The 15,548-nt window shown below is 37.2% G+C and overlaps 1 protein-coding gene across 1 annotated transcript in view; it reads right to left on the bottom strand.

Moving 5' to 3' along the window:
- Positions 1 to 342: 342 nt before the first annotated feature.
- Positions 343 to 15,548, bottom strand: part of tpm4b (tropomyosin 4b) — a 22,271-nt gene continuing 7,065 nt past the window's right edge. Inside the window, 3 exon segments of the mRNA NM_199675.2 lie at positions 343 to 1,256; positions 12,233 to 12,302; positions 14,894 to 14,956. Of these exon segments, the coding sequence (NP_955969.1) occupies positions 1,174 to 1,256; positions 12,233 to 12,302; positions 14,894 to 14,956 (216 nt within the window). The 3' untranslated portion in view covers positions 343 to 1,173.

Genomic DNA, 15,548 nt, shown 5'->3' on the forward strand with positions numbered 1-15,548 from the left:
CACCATGTCATAAAGTGTGAATCATCTCAGACTGATTCCTTGAACATGACAATGAATTCACTGTACTCAAATGGCCTCCCCAGTCACCAGATCTCAATCCAATAGAGCACCTTTGGGATGTGGTGGAATGGAAGATGCGCATCATGGATGTGCAGCCGACAAATCTGCAGCAACTGCGCGATGCTATCATGTCAATATGGAGCAAAGGGTCCAACCGCGTACTAGTAAGGTGTACCTAATAAAGTGGCCGCTGAGTGTATATATTGGAAAAAGTCCCCCGACAACATCAACAAAGTGTCATTTGCCAAATATAAATGAATTCATCTTGAATAAAAGGATGTGTACAAATAAGTAAACATTTATTGAGTTTAACATGGGTATAAAACAACAGTTAAACGGGCCTTACAGGCACCATGTGTACAAAATGGTCCCACTAAATAACCAACTAATTATCAAGACTTATTAATTATTAAAAACAGTTCAAGAAATCTGTATATTCAAACAAATAATACCTTCATTGTGATTTTTCTTTTGGTTCATTCCTATACAGTATGTTTCCCAATATCACAACTACAATATGATTTACTAAGTAACAGTACTATAGCAGTAACAGTACACACGGGTGTAGCAACCGGGGGGGGGGACAGGTGGGACAAGTCCCCCGCACTTTTAGAGACAGACCATTTAGAAACAGATGATTGAGAATGCAAACCTTTGGATTTCATACAGCGGACCCCTTCACTTTTAAAATGTCCACTACACCCCTGACAGTACTGAGATTTGTTATTGCAGTTTCACTGTTTTAAGCATAACTTCCTCCTTTGAGTTCATTCAGAACTAATAAATAAAGCAAAAATGACCCTACACAGAAGACTGACTCGCAAAAAAATGAAAAGATTGAAACATTTGGGTTTTATCTTTGTCCAAAATGACCTAAAAACACCTTTAACACATTGGCTATAGTGTATTTTACATACAAATGGGACAAAAGTAACATGTAACCGACTAAATAGGAGCTTTAGAAAAGAATCAAAAGATTACGATACAACAACGGACTGAAATAACATACCTACAGCACACAAAAGGAAAAACACAAAAGAGGCTGCAGATGAAACTGCTGGAATGACTGTGGAAGTTTTCTTTCTCCATGTGTTTACTACTCGTGTTGTTTGTTCATAAGCTGTTGAGCTCTTGGAGTGTTTGATCCAGCACTTGATGCATCTCCAGGTTCTGCTGTTTCGCCTCACCCAGAGACTCTGAAATAAAACAGCAATAAAAGTCACGACTGACATGTATTTTATGATTCGATAATGAAAATGATGAACAGCACTTATGTGAAAAGGAAAAAGGAAAATGTTCGTAAATACAAACCTGCTCCTTCCCATGGATTATAACTGCTAGTAAGATGGCTTTTATTTTGTTTTAATGAATACATTTTGCAGTAAAACATATAGATATAAATGTCAATTATAATTCTTTCTCAATTAGTTTTTGGCTTTCTTTGGATCTTAGCGCAATGTCTAGCTTTTGAGGATCTTTTGGTCTACTTCACTTTGTCAGGCAGGTCATATTTAAGTGATTTCTTGATTGCGAACTTGTGTGGGAGTAATTAGGCCTAGATGTGGCTACAGAAATCAAACACATTGGGCTCTATTTTGACGGTCCATGCGCAGAGCGCAAAACGCAGGGCGCAAACGCTTTCAGGGCGTGTCAGGGCGCGTTTTTGCTAATTTAAGGACGGGAAATCTGCCTTGCGCTGTGGCGCATGGTCTAAAAGGGTTGAGTTTATTTTCTTAATGAGTTATAGGTGTGTTTTGAGAATAAACCAATTAGAGTCTCATCTCCCATTCCCTTTAAGAGCCAGCTGTGTCGCGCCAAGAGCGCATTCGCTATTTACAGGACGCAAAGTAAGTCTAAGTGGAAAAAATGAGCATTTCACTAGCAAACAGTTAACAGTTTTTTAACAGAAAACTGTTAAACAGAGCATCTACTGCGTGAGAATGAGAGATAATGGATCACTTTCACTTTCGCTCTTGGATAGGGAAACCTTTATGCACAGACATCAATTAGTCTATAAATAAATAATTTTGTTTGCTAAGAGAAAATATTAGTTTCAAAACTATTTCTAAATTCAGTTCTAATTTCCAGCAAACGAATAAACAAACAATAATGACAAAATGTGCTCAAAAACCTGAGTTATATCCTAAAACACATGCTCTGCCCCATATGGTCTAAAACCTGACAGGTGGGCAAATCTAAGCTTGTTTTTAATAAAACAAATATAAATATGGATATAATAATAATAATACTGCTAATAATAATAACATTATACAAAAGCAAATTGTTATGAATGAACTGAAAAAGCCTCCCGAGATGAAGAAGACATAAAAGCAGTGATTTTTCATATTTATGTAGGCTACAAAATAATATGTTTTGTAATATTTTAATCCTTTATATTTATTTCCTATATCTATTCTTATTATATCCTATATATATCCTTAATATTTACATTTTTTCATATGTAAAGATATTTGCCTATTGCTCTCTTGTGCGTATTAAGCAGTGTGTAAGCGAGGTGCAACTCTGCGCCGGAGTTTAGACCGGGTTAGTTTTGGTCTATTGAAAAATCTATTATAGTTTCTCAAAATAGCAACGCGCCAGCGGTCCACCTCAGAACGCCTTCCTTTTTAGACCAGAACCCCTATGGGCGCACAAATGAGCACTAATGCATTTGCTATTTAAACAGCGTAGCGCAACGCCTCAAAACGACTCTTGCGCCAAGGTGAAACTACCAAAAGACTATTGCACTGCGTCTTGCGCCACACTGCGCCGGGTGTATGATAGGGCCCGTAATGTGCTCGCCATGGGATTCTACAGTGCAAAGCAGTTCACAGAGTTCACTGGTCTAAGTGTAAACTGGCTCGCATGTTCACTGCTATTGATCCAACCTGTGACAAATGTCATGCTGTACCTGCAAATCTAGTTCACATGTTTTGGACCTGTCCAGCTTTGTTTCCTTTTTGGGAGTCTGTTTTTGATTCATTTTCAGCAATTACATCTATTAATATTGATCCTTCTCCGTTAATTGGCCTGTTTGGAGTTCTTCCCCCTGACTGTGAGCTACGATTTTATTTTTCTGAATTAATAGCTTTTCTGTCATTATTAGCTAGGCAGTGCATTTTGTTGCAGTGGAAGTCTCCTCAACCCCCATCACATACTCAGTGGATTAAAGATGCCTTATTGTTTGTTAAATTAGAAAAAATTAAACATAGTCTTCAGTGGTCAAATTTCTAACATTTGGTAGCCATTTTTGGAACATGTCAAATCTCTAAAGTCTGGTTTATACTTCTGCGTTAAGTGACCGGCGTAACCCACGGCACATGCAACGCGCGTGGCTGTGCATTTATAGTTCTGCGCGCTGTCTCTGTCGGTCTGTATTAACACTTCTGAAACGCTAGTTGGCAGTGAGGTGTAAATGTTCCTCTGTGTCGAGTTTCTTCTCTGGTTTTTAGCTTTTCCTGAACACTTCCGGGATGTACAAGTGGCTCAAACTCGCTGATTTTGAGGCAGGAACCGGCGGACGTGCAACAACTTTAATTATGAGGTAAACGCAAAACAAAACTTTACATCCGGAGCTCCTTCATGGGACTCCACACTTGTAAACAATCGCTCCATCAGGCTGGCACCATTTACGCGGCTCTCGGTCCCGCCCAGACTCGTCAGTGCTACCAAGCCGACCAATCACTACGTGTTGTTGCGATGTGTAGTTACATTTTGTGAGAGGTGCACGTCAGGGACGCCGACGGCCACGGCGAAGGGCTATGCGTCAGCGCCATAGCATACCCCGGCGTTTGACGCAGAAGTATAAATCAGCCTTAAGACTTGAGGCAATGTGGAGTGAATGGTTGCCAATCTTGCATTTTTGTTGTGATCTGTGCTTCCAGTTGAGTAATAGTGCTGCTGATGTAGCACAAACATACAACTTTTTCTTGACATAAAACCACAAGTTTTAAGAACGTGCCACCCCCCAACCTATTTAGTTTAATACATTTTCCCTTTTCTCTCGCTTTTTTTAAAATTTATTTATTGTTATAATTTTTTACATTTCTTTTATTATTATTGTTTATTTTACTTAATACACCATGCTGTCAACCTCAACGTCTGGTACCGACCTGTTTATATGCTCAATTTGAAAAATGTATGCACATCATATAGTGTTTATGCATGTCATATACTGTGTGTTGCACAATATGAGGGTTATAGTGTGGTTTATTTTTATTATTTTAATCAATTTTGTACTTATATATTAGGGATGTAACGGTATCAGAATTTAACGGGACGATAATACCTCGTTATGAATGGCACGGTACGGTATTTATTGAATAATTTACAGAAAAAACAAAACTAATGAAAAGACTCGAAAAAAGTGGCAAAAGTGTTTATTTACCTTAGCACTGAACATATCAATGACATACAGATTAGCCATCTATCTGTAAGTTTCGAAACAGGAACTTCAATTTTTCAATTTTAATAACAAAAAACTATTAAACCATGTAAATAAAATAAAGTTTCAGTTTAGTATTGTTGAAAACTCATCACATTCAACATTTAATCACGCACTCACTTAGATAGAGATGGTTTTTAAGGAAAATGATCATATAACTATAATCTGGTAAAAGCTGGGATCTCTGGGCATGTCCCCTGCAACAGAAAAAAACCCTCTCATTTGGGACTGAGGTTTCTGGGACAGAGAGATATGATTTAGCCAAGGTTGACAGCAGTGGGTAACGTTGTGCATTGTCTTTCCACCACTTGAGAGGACAAGCCATGAGTGAGATAGAGGTCTCTTTGCGGTACAAGTCAATAGCCGCGTTTCCACTATCGCGCCTAAAGCGAGCGAGCCAGGGCGAGCCAAGGCCGGTGGCGTTTCCACTGTCACTTCCGGGGCCTAATCGGGCCAAATCGGGGCTTTCTTGGGGCCAGCGGCCAGCCTTTTTCAGCCCGCCGAATACCTTGGGCCAAAGAGGGCCAGCCGGGGCTTCGGGGCGGAGTGAAAGGAGAGGCGGGCACAGTTTTCCGATCGCACACGAGTACATGCACCAAACACATAAACAAACAAATAAATAAGAGAAAGAAAACATCTGGAACAAACTATAGGCTGGGGTCTTTTTTGCATATGATCGCCCTTATGTTTCTCTTTTAAATGTAAGGTTGTTGCATAAAATTATAGTTTTAATAAGTCACTTTTCTTTGCTGCATCTCTTTGATGTTACAATAACGCATACTAATCTTTACACCATATTAAAGACACAGCAGACAGTAAAGGTTTTCAAAAGGTTTTGTCAAGTTTAATAAGTGTTTTTGCGCGTTTAGATGCCTGTGCTTGTGTGAGACCGAGGAAAAGAGCGCTCCATTCATAGCTCTGTTGATGCCGCGAGCGGCTTTTTTCTTTTCTTTTTATTGTTTTAATTTATTTTGAAGATAATACACTATATGAATACAACAGAAAGACATTAAACTTTACAATTTTCATGTCCGCTTTTGTAGGCTCAAAACAATAGTGTCATATCTAGATAAAATAGCCTAAGCTATATTTAAATAATTTAAAGAATTACAAATATCAGATAGGCCTATGATAAAATCACATTAAATAAATAAACCAATATAAAACTAACAAAAGCTATAGCTACAACAATTAGGTACTATATCAAACTGTTTCAAATTTATATTTAACTTTCATTTTTCAAAAGCCTCTTTGAAAAAAAGATTTTCTAAAAAATAAAAATAAATAAACACCGGAAAATGTTTTAAATATTATTTATAAAGTATTTGGATACGATGAAATTAATCAAATCATGCAAACAGAGCATTTTCGGGGTGAGTGAAAGCAGAAACTAGGCGACCTTTTTTTTCTGTCTGCAGCCGCGCAGCACTTTTTTTTTGACGGGGAAAACTGCAAGTTCAAAATGTGTTCTGTGTCCTCAAACAAGTGTGTGTGTTTTTATATAACGTGGTCAAATTAAAAAAGGAAATTTAAAATACATAAAGAGCTTTATTAGTGCATTGTTGCTGAGCGCAACGAAATATAGGCTATATTTTATTACATGCTGCTCTTATGTGCTGAAACACTGAACACTTTCCTTTACTTAAGATATAATAAGCAACATCTTTAAATAAAGGCAATCACCTATTAAGTGTCGTAAAGCCTATAGGGAAAAAAAATCATGTTTCAGTTCTGTCCGGAGCATTTGGGATGAATGTTGGACAGATTCTGTCTAGAGGATGTTATAAAATACATTTTATATCGAGTTATTAACAGAGAATTTTATATAGGTGGTGTTATATTATGGATGTGTGCGCTCCCTGTGCTAGGTCCCTCTGTTGGTGGCAAGATCACTGGATTTCGATGCCAGTCGGTCGGCGAGTAAATGAATATGATGAATGAAAACACACAGGCATGTGCGTATAGACATGCGTTGTACTGCTGTACAGTAACGTGTCATTTGTTTGTTTTGGTTGTCCTAATTTTAATAGTTTCGTGATGATGTGCTTTATCTGCATGATTCTCGCTGAAGTGGGCGGTTTGAGTGACGTTCGATTCGGGGGATGATCTGGGGGCGGGGTTTGCTGACGCGCTGCAAGCTACTAGCCCCACAGTGGAAACGCTACATGATTTCGGCCTCACTGCTCAACCGCCCGGGCGATTGGCCCGGCCTGGCCCGATATAAGCCCTGGCTCGCACTGGCCTGATAGTGGAAATGCGGCTAATGTCTACATCAATCTAACAAGTGTGCTGTGTTCTGCAGTCTCCATGACTGTTTTAGTCGTATTCCCCGAATTATATTCCACCACAGTCTGGCAGTGCCTGCATACTGTTTTTTTCTTTGTCTGTCACCTTTTCTCCTTTTTCGTATCTTTTTAGAAAGAAACCGAAATGCTTCCACACATCCGATTTAAAACCCGCTTTAGGTTCGATCATCTCCAGCTCTTTTTCCTCCCTGTTACTAGCAACACACTTTATTTCCGCATTACTGGATCTGTAGTGACAACAGACCGACAGACCAAGGATGATGGCCACGCCTAGGCTGATGGGAATTGTAGTTCCCGCTCCCTCCCGTTCGCTTCATTCGCCTAAGCAAACTTTTCTCAGAAATATAGTTTTATTGAATCATGCGCCTACGGTAATATTGAAAAAAATTACTATTGTGGTGTGACGGTATTTACAATATTGTTACATCCCTATTATATATATATATATATATATATTATGTTTGTACTGTTATTGTCTCTTTTTACTTTTGTTTGTTAACTGTCATAAAAATCTAATAAATAAATCTTAAAAAAAAAAAAAGAAGTCAAACACAGGTGTAATACACTAGATTTATGTTATGTTTTATGGGGTTGAGGGCAGCGCGGAGGCTTAGTGGTTAGCCCTGTCAACTCACAGCAAGAAGGTCGCTGGTTTAAGTCCTGGGTGGGCCAGTTGGCATTTCTGTGTGGAGTTTGCATGTTCTCCCCGTGTTGGCCTGGGTTTCCTCCGGGTGCTCCGGATTCCCCCACAGTACAGAGACATGTGCTTTTTACACAGGAATGCCAACTGACCCATTCGAGACTCAAACGAGTGAACTTCTTGCTGCGGGGCGACCGTGCTAACCATTGAGCTACCGTGTCACCATTAAAATAAATGAGTTACTTTAATTAAATTAATGAGTGGGCGACGGGGTGGCACAGTGGGTAGCACAATCGCCTCACAGCAAGAAGGTAACTGGTTCGAGCCTCGGGTGTTCTAGTTTCCCCCACAAGTCCAAACACATGCGCTGTAGGTGAATTGGGTAAGCTAAATTGGCCGTAGTGCATGTATGTGATCGAGTGTGTATGGCTGTTTCCCAGTGATGGGTTGCAGCTGGAAGGGCATCCGCTGCGTAAAGCATATGCTGGATAAGTTGGCAGTTCATAAGCATATTCTTCATAAGTTGGCAGCTGGGTCAGTTGGCGTTTCTGTGTGGAGTTTGCATGTTCTCCCCATGTTCGCCTGGGTTTCCTTCGGGTGCTCCGGTTTCCCCACAAGTCCAAAGACATGCGGTACAGGTGAGTTGAATGAGCTAAATTTGCCGTAGTCTATGTGTGTGAATGAGTGTATATGGATGTTTCCCAGTGATGGGTTGCAGCTGGAAGGGGATCCGCAGCATAAAACATGTGCTGGATAAATTGACGGTTCATTCCACTGTGGGGACCTCAGATTGATAAAGTGACTAAGCCGAAGAGAAAATTAATGAATGAATATAGTAGTAACAAATATGAATTATGAATTATAATATGAATGATTATGTATAATAACATTGTTGTTGTCACTTTTTAACAAAAAGAGCTGCAAAGACGGCAGGAAAAAAAGAAAGAAAAGCAAGAAAAAAGAACAAGTGAGAAAGTTCAAAGAGCAGAAAACATGTTTATTAAAGTTTAATATCCAAACTAAGAGAGAGTGACAGAAATACACAAGGCACCAGTGAGGAAGAGAGAATCAGGAAGCTGCAGACTAGCAGCACTTGATTGAATCTTGATCAGCAGCACTTGATTGAACGAGAGAGAGCTGTCAATCACAGTTCTGATTCAGTTATAATTCAGCATATCAGTACAAACTGTTTGTCCTGACCAAATACCATCTATAGGCACTCATAATGTATAATATAATCTTATAAGGAGGACATGTCCGTGAGAGCGTGATCCAGCTCCTCACTAATGGCCTTAAATCTCAGCTTCTGAGCATAAAGTTCATCTGCAGTGGAGAAAGGAAGCCAGAGGATTGAGAACGCAGGATCAGGAAATTATAGGGAGAAAAAGAAAGGAAACAGTGAGGTCAAACATACTAGATAGGCAGTTTACTAAATTAGTAAGATTACTAGAAACTTTACTACATACTGGAAAAGCAGAGGAAGTGTTAAAAGATTTAAAGGAATGAAAGAAACAGGAAATAATGTGAAAATAATGTAAATACAGTTAAAGTAAGAATTATTAGCCACGCATACATTTTCCCCCAATTTTTACTTAATGAAAAGATTTTTTGACACATTTCCAAACATAAGGGGCCCTATCATACACCCGGTGCAATAAGGCGCAAGATGTGTTTGGCACGCTTGGTTACTATTTTCAGAGCAGCTAATTTTAACTTTTTTTTGCCATGTTGTTTAAATAGCAAATCCATTGCGCCACTTTGTGGACTCACGGGTGTACTGCTCCGAAAAGGAGGTGTGTTAAGGTGCATTGTTGGTGCATTGCTATTTTGAAGAACAAAAATAGTCCGCACCACTGACCAATTAAAAGCTGCTCTAAAGTCCAGCACAGAGTGTGTTAGTTATGCGCTTATGCAGGTTCAAACGCGTACACATTGCTTAGGATGTAGAGCAATACACAAATATCTTTACAGATGAAAACAATTAAAGGATTAAAATGTTGCAAAAATGATTCTTTTTTTAGGGCTGCAACTAACCAATATTTAAATAATCGATTATTTGTCGATTATTTCTTCGATTAATCGATGAATCAGGTAAAAAAAAAACAATAATTTCCAACCGTTTATTCAAAAAAGCTCATCCCTGAGCTGTTATAATAATAATAATAATAATAATAAACAAAGTAGTTTTGTCTTGTTTTTAATCCAAATATCTAAATATTTTTAAATCAAGATACATACTAGACACATGAAGTAGCATAAGAAATTATGTCACACCTCAAAATGAAGTGATTATTTGCTTAAAACAAGCTAAATTATTTGCGAATTGTATAAGAAAAATAATCTGAATGAGATATAATCTCAAACAGAAGTTTTACCAGTTCACATAAATGTGTAAGTGATCGTGATCTATAACGTGAGACGGTCGTCGCCATGTTTACTTGTGGCCGCACGTTTGCCTCATTCATAAAAAGCAGAACACGCAGGATTCAGCGCGTAAATTCATCAGTTACTCCCAAAATACATGCAAATAAGTGGCTGGTGAATTTAGAGAAAGATTTTTAACTTTACTGTAACTTTTTAGTTACTTGCACTATGTGTATGATGTGAATAAAACACATCTGCAAATTATATTTGAATGTATTGTTAGACTTACTTGTGTGTTTTACAAACTCTAAATGTGTTTTACTAGTACTTGTGCGTATTTAAATGTCTAAAACATAAATTAAGCATTAGGCGGATTAAATGCTACATAATTGTGATAATATGACATGTCTTTTCCAGAAGGGGTTAAGTTGGTTTCGTTTTCGGAAAAAAAAAAAGGAAAATAAGAAGCACTTTTCCGACGGTCCCTTACTGAGAGCTCTGCTCAGAGCGAGCTCTCTCTGCCTCGGCGCTAGACACTGTGCCAAAGCTCAGTTTGATTTTTTCAGTTACCACTCTAAAGGTAAACAAGCTAATGCTAACTTGTCATGCTTGTCAAGCTGGATAACGAGTAAAACACCAGCACCAGGGACTTTACGGTCCTCACTTCAAAACGGAACAAAAGTAGGATTCTGTAAGGATTTACCCTGCTGTTGAACTCCCTTCATCCTCATTCCTGTCTATGAGGCGCCGAACTCTGTATCAGTGCACGAGAGAGACCGTGTTCACTCCGCTCCGTGCTAAACTAAAGTGTTTATTTAATAAATCAAACATCCCCGTGTCGCTCAACACAACGAATCGATTATGAAAATTGTTGCCAAGGCTTTTAGTAATCGATTTTTATCGGTTCGTTGTTGCAGCCCTATTATTTTTTACATAAATATAAAAACGACTGCCTCCATGGCTTCTCCATCTCGAGGGGCATTTTCATTTATGACAATTTGTTTGTGTATAATGTCATTATTATTAGCAGTTTTATTTATTACATGCGTATTTTTATTTGTTTTATTCAAAATAAGTTTAGATTTGTTCACCTGTCAGGTTTTTGAGACGTCTGCATCATCATAAGAACAGGACTTGTGTTTAGACTGTGTTTTTTGACACTTCATTATTATTGTTAATGTATTAGTTTGCTGGAAATTAGAGCTGAATTTAGAAATAGTTTTGAAACTAATCTTTGCACTTAACAAAAAAAAAAAAATTAAATATGTCGGCTAATGTATGTCTTCAGTAGAGTGAGTTTCCACCGTTTCCACAAAAGTAAAGGAGTAAAGAGAAAGAGACAGTAAAGAGGCTGAATGAAGGAGGCTCGTTCTTTATCGTCGTGCTGCAGATGCTCTGTTTAACTGTTTTCTCGCAAGTGAAGCGTTCAGTTTTTACACTAACAAATTCTGTCATGTAAATAGCAAATGTGCCATGGTGCGACACAACTGACTCCTAAAGCGAATGTGAGATGAGACTCTGATTGGTTTAATGCACGTTATGCTCAAAACACACCCAGAACTCATTAAGTGAATAAGCTCAACCCTGTTAGACCATGCACCAGGGAAGAGAGCGTATTCTTTAATCCTAAAAATAGCAAAAGTGGATACAGACACGCTCTTAATGCTTTTGCGCCCTGCGCTTTAGACTTTGCGCCTAGATAGAAAAAATAGAGCCCAATAGTTTTAATAACTCATTCCTAATAAATGATTTCTTTTATCTTTGCCATGATGACAGCACTTAATAATTAACTAGATATTTGATTAGACACTAGTATTCAGCTTAAAGTGACATTTAAAGGCTTAACTAGGCAAGTTAGGGTAATTAGGCAAGTCAGCGGTTTGTTCCCTAGACAATCAAAACAAACATTGCTTGAAGGGGCTAATAACATTGCCCCTTAAATGGTTTAAAAAAATGTAAACTGCTTTTTTTTTTTCGAGCTGAAATAAAACAGATTTTCTTTAGAAGACAAAATATTTAAGGAAATACTGTGAAAAATGCTCTTCTCTGTTAAACATCCTTTGGAAAATCTTTGAAAAAGAAATAAGGGCTAATAATTTTGATTTCAACTGTACATGTAGGATAACGTCTAAATTTCCAATCAACCTGTGCTGCAAAATTAACCAATTATTAAAACCAGCTACGCAGACAAGAACAGTGACTACAGGTTAATGGTCAAATCTATGGTGCAGAATCGGTTTAGAAAAACAAGTTGAGCGGGTCAAACATGCTGGCATAATTAGAGCTGAGCAATGAATAGAGAAATAAAGCTGGACTAGCTGCCGCACGCAGACAAATAGGGCAAAGGTCAAATTCCAGCAGACGCCATTAGTGATGTCATCAGCTGGAATTCCTCAGCTTTCCTCAGCACTGACTTACCCTCCAGATCATCAATGGTCTTTTCCAGTTTGGCCACAGTCCTTTCTGCAAACTCTGCACGCGTTTCAACCTGCGGAGGGGGGAACCAGAAAGATTTGCCTGAAATATTCTCATAGCTTTGTTAAAGGGGAGCTATTATGGCCCTTTTTACAAGCTGTAAAATAAGTCTCTGATGTTCCTAGAGTGTGCATATGAAGTTTCAGCTCAAAATACCACATAAATAATGTTTTATAACTCTCTGAAATAGACCCTTTTAGGCTTAGAGATTTTCACTAGTGGGCGGGGCTTTTCCCCTCTGATGACATGCACAACGGGAGAATGTCCATCAAATTGTTCTGCAGACTGTTTGTATCAAGTATGATAATAAAAATTTTAATTACTACATTTTTACCATTATAAACCACTTATAGTGTGCATAGTGCATAGTGTGTGTTTAAACCCTTTAAATTAGATGTAAATAAAAATAGATTTGATTTAAAGGGATAGTTGATCCAAAAATGAAATTGTACAGTTAATTTACCCTCAGGCCATGGAAGAATGTAGATCCTTAAAGGGATAATTCACCCCAAAAAAAATATTCTGTCATCATTTACTCATCCTTCACTTCACAAACGTGTCTAAGTTTCATTTTTTCTGTCGAACACAAAAGTAGATATTTTGAAGAATGCTGAAAAACCTGTAACTATTGACTTGAGTCAGGGCTCGAACCAGCGACCTTCTTGCTGTGAGGCGACAGTGCTAACCACTGAGCCACCGTGCCACCACACTTGAGGGTGAGTGAATGTATACAAGCACAACGCAATTCACGTTTACAAAATCCAATACGTGAGTTCAAAACACAATTTGTAAATAAACAAATACAATTCGTAAATTCAAAACACAATTCAATAAAAAGAAATCCAATTCATAAATTCAAAACACAATTTGTAAATACACAAATCCAATTCATAAATTCAAAATACAATTCGTAAATACGCAAATCCAATCCATAAATTTAAAACACAGTTCATAAATACGCAAATCCAATTGAGAAATTCAAAACACGATTTGTAAATACACAAATCCAATTCGTAAATTCAAAACACGATTTAATACACAGAAATCCAATTCATAAATTCAAAACACGATTTGTAAATGCGCAAATCCAATTCATAAATTCAAAACACAATTCGTAAATGCGCAAATCAATTAATAAATTCAAAACACGATTTGTAAATACACAAAATCCAATTCGTAAATTCAAAACATGATTCGTAAATACCCAAATCCAATTCGTAAAATCAAAACACGATTCGTAAATACCCAAATCCAATTCGTAAATTCAAAACACGTTTCGTAAATACCCAAATCTAATTCATAAATTCAAAACACGATTCGTAAATACCCAAATCCAATTCGTAAATTCAAAACACGATTCGTAAATACCCAAATCCAATTCATAAATTCAAAACACGATTCGTAAATACCCAAATCTAATTCATAAATTCAAAACACGATTCGTAAATACGCAAATCCAATGCATAAATTCAAAACACAATTTATAAATACGCAAATCCAATTGAGAAATTCAAAACACGATTTGTAAATACACAAATCCAATTCGTAAATTCAAAACACGATTTAATACACAGAAATCCAATTCATAAATTCAAAACACGATTTGTAAATGCGCAAATCCAATTCATAAATTCAAAACACAATTCGTAAATGCGCAAATCCAATTAATAAGTTCAAAACATGATTTGTAAATACACAAAATCCAATTCGTAAATTCAAAACATGATTCCTAAATACCCAAATCCAATTCGTAAAATCAAAACATGATTCGTAAATACCCAAATCCAATTCGTAAATTCAAAACACGATTCGTAAATACCCAAATCCAATTCGTAAATTCAAAACACGATTCGTAAATACCCAAATCAAATTCATAAATTCAAAACATGATTTGTAAATACACAAATCAAATTAGTAAATTCAAAACACGATTCATAAATGTGCAAATGGAATTTGTAAATTCAAAACATTATACGTAAATACACAAGGCCAATTCATAAATTCAAAATTAAATTAGTTAATTCAAAACACGATTCCTAAACACTCAAATCCAATTTGTAAATTTAAAACACGATTTGTAAATCCGCAAATCCAATTCGTAAATTCAAAATCCAATTCATAAATCGCAAATCCTACTTGTGAATTCACGAATTGTGTTTACAAATTTACATATTGGATTTTGCGAATGTGAATTCTGCTGTGCCTGTATGAGTTTTATTTTGTAAATATATTATTTTTGAGACTGATCTGGCTCCATACCAACCCAGCTAAAAAAAAATCTTTAATATTTCACTGAAGAAAAAGAAAATATCGCTTACATCTTAATGGCCTGCAGATGAGTAAATTAACTGTAAACTAAAATATTTGGGTGAACTATCCCTTTATTGCAACAGGCATTTGAAGGAAACTCTACCGCCCCCTAGAGTGCTAAAGTTTGTTACTTCAGTAGTGATTTTTACACTGTCGGCTTTCTTTAATGTAATTCTTTGCTGACTTGACCTTTTTAAGAGTATGTAAATGACACTGCGCGTTTGCAATGCCTACATGAAAGACTTGCATGCACAACTATTAGAATACACAGTTGTTTTAGGTTAACTTGCCCACCTCTTTTAGTTTATCAGTCAGAACTTTGATCTCATCCTCATATTTGTCCTCTTTCTCTGAATACTGCAAACACAAAATCAAATGAAAGGTCAACAGATTAACCACTGAACAAGAAAATGACACAATAAAATGTTTTAGTTCAGCTCCTTGCCAAGGAAATATTTAGTTAACCATAATGTACTAAAATAGCAGACACAGCGTTAAAAAATACATAAATAAATGAATAAAAATGACCATTTAAAATATTAATAAACTATAATAGAACTTGACAAGCCTGGTTTAAGCTGGACATAGCTGGTTTTTGCTGGGCTCCCAGCCTGGGTAGGCTGATCAAGCTGGTTTTAGCTGGTCATCTCCCAGCCTGACCAGCTAAGACCAGGCTGGAAATGGCTGGAAACCAGCCTGGAAATGGCCAAAACCCTCTAAAACAACCAGCTTAAACCAGCCTAGGATTTTTCAGCAGGGTTGCAAATAACACAGTTTGTCTCCGGTCTACCTCAGATAGGAGCACCTCCAATTCAAATTCTGTTCAAAGTTTCTCATCTTGCTTGCTTTTTCGTTGGGTATTGCCAAAGTGGAGTCATTAGCATATTCATATGGGGGAGGAGGCAGGGAGGGGTTTTGCGCTCATGCACGTGTGCTCAGTTTCACATTA

This window comes from Danio rerio, chromosome 2, assembly GCF_052040795.2.
Source record: "Danio rerio strain M-AB ecotype USA chromosome 2, GRCz13ab, whole genome shotgun sequence".
NCBI lineage: Eukaryota > Metazoa > Chordata > Actinopteri > Cypriniformes > Danionidae > Danio > Danio rerio.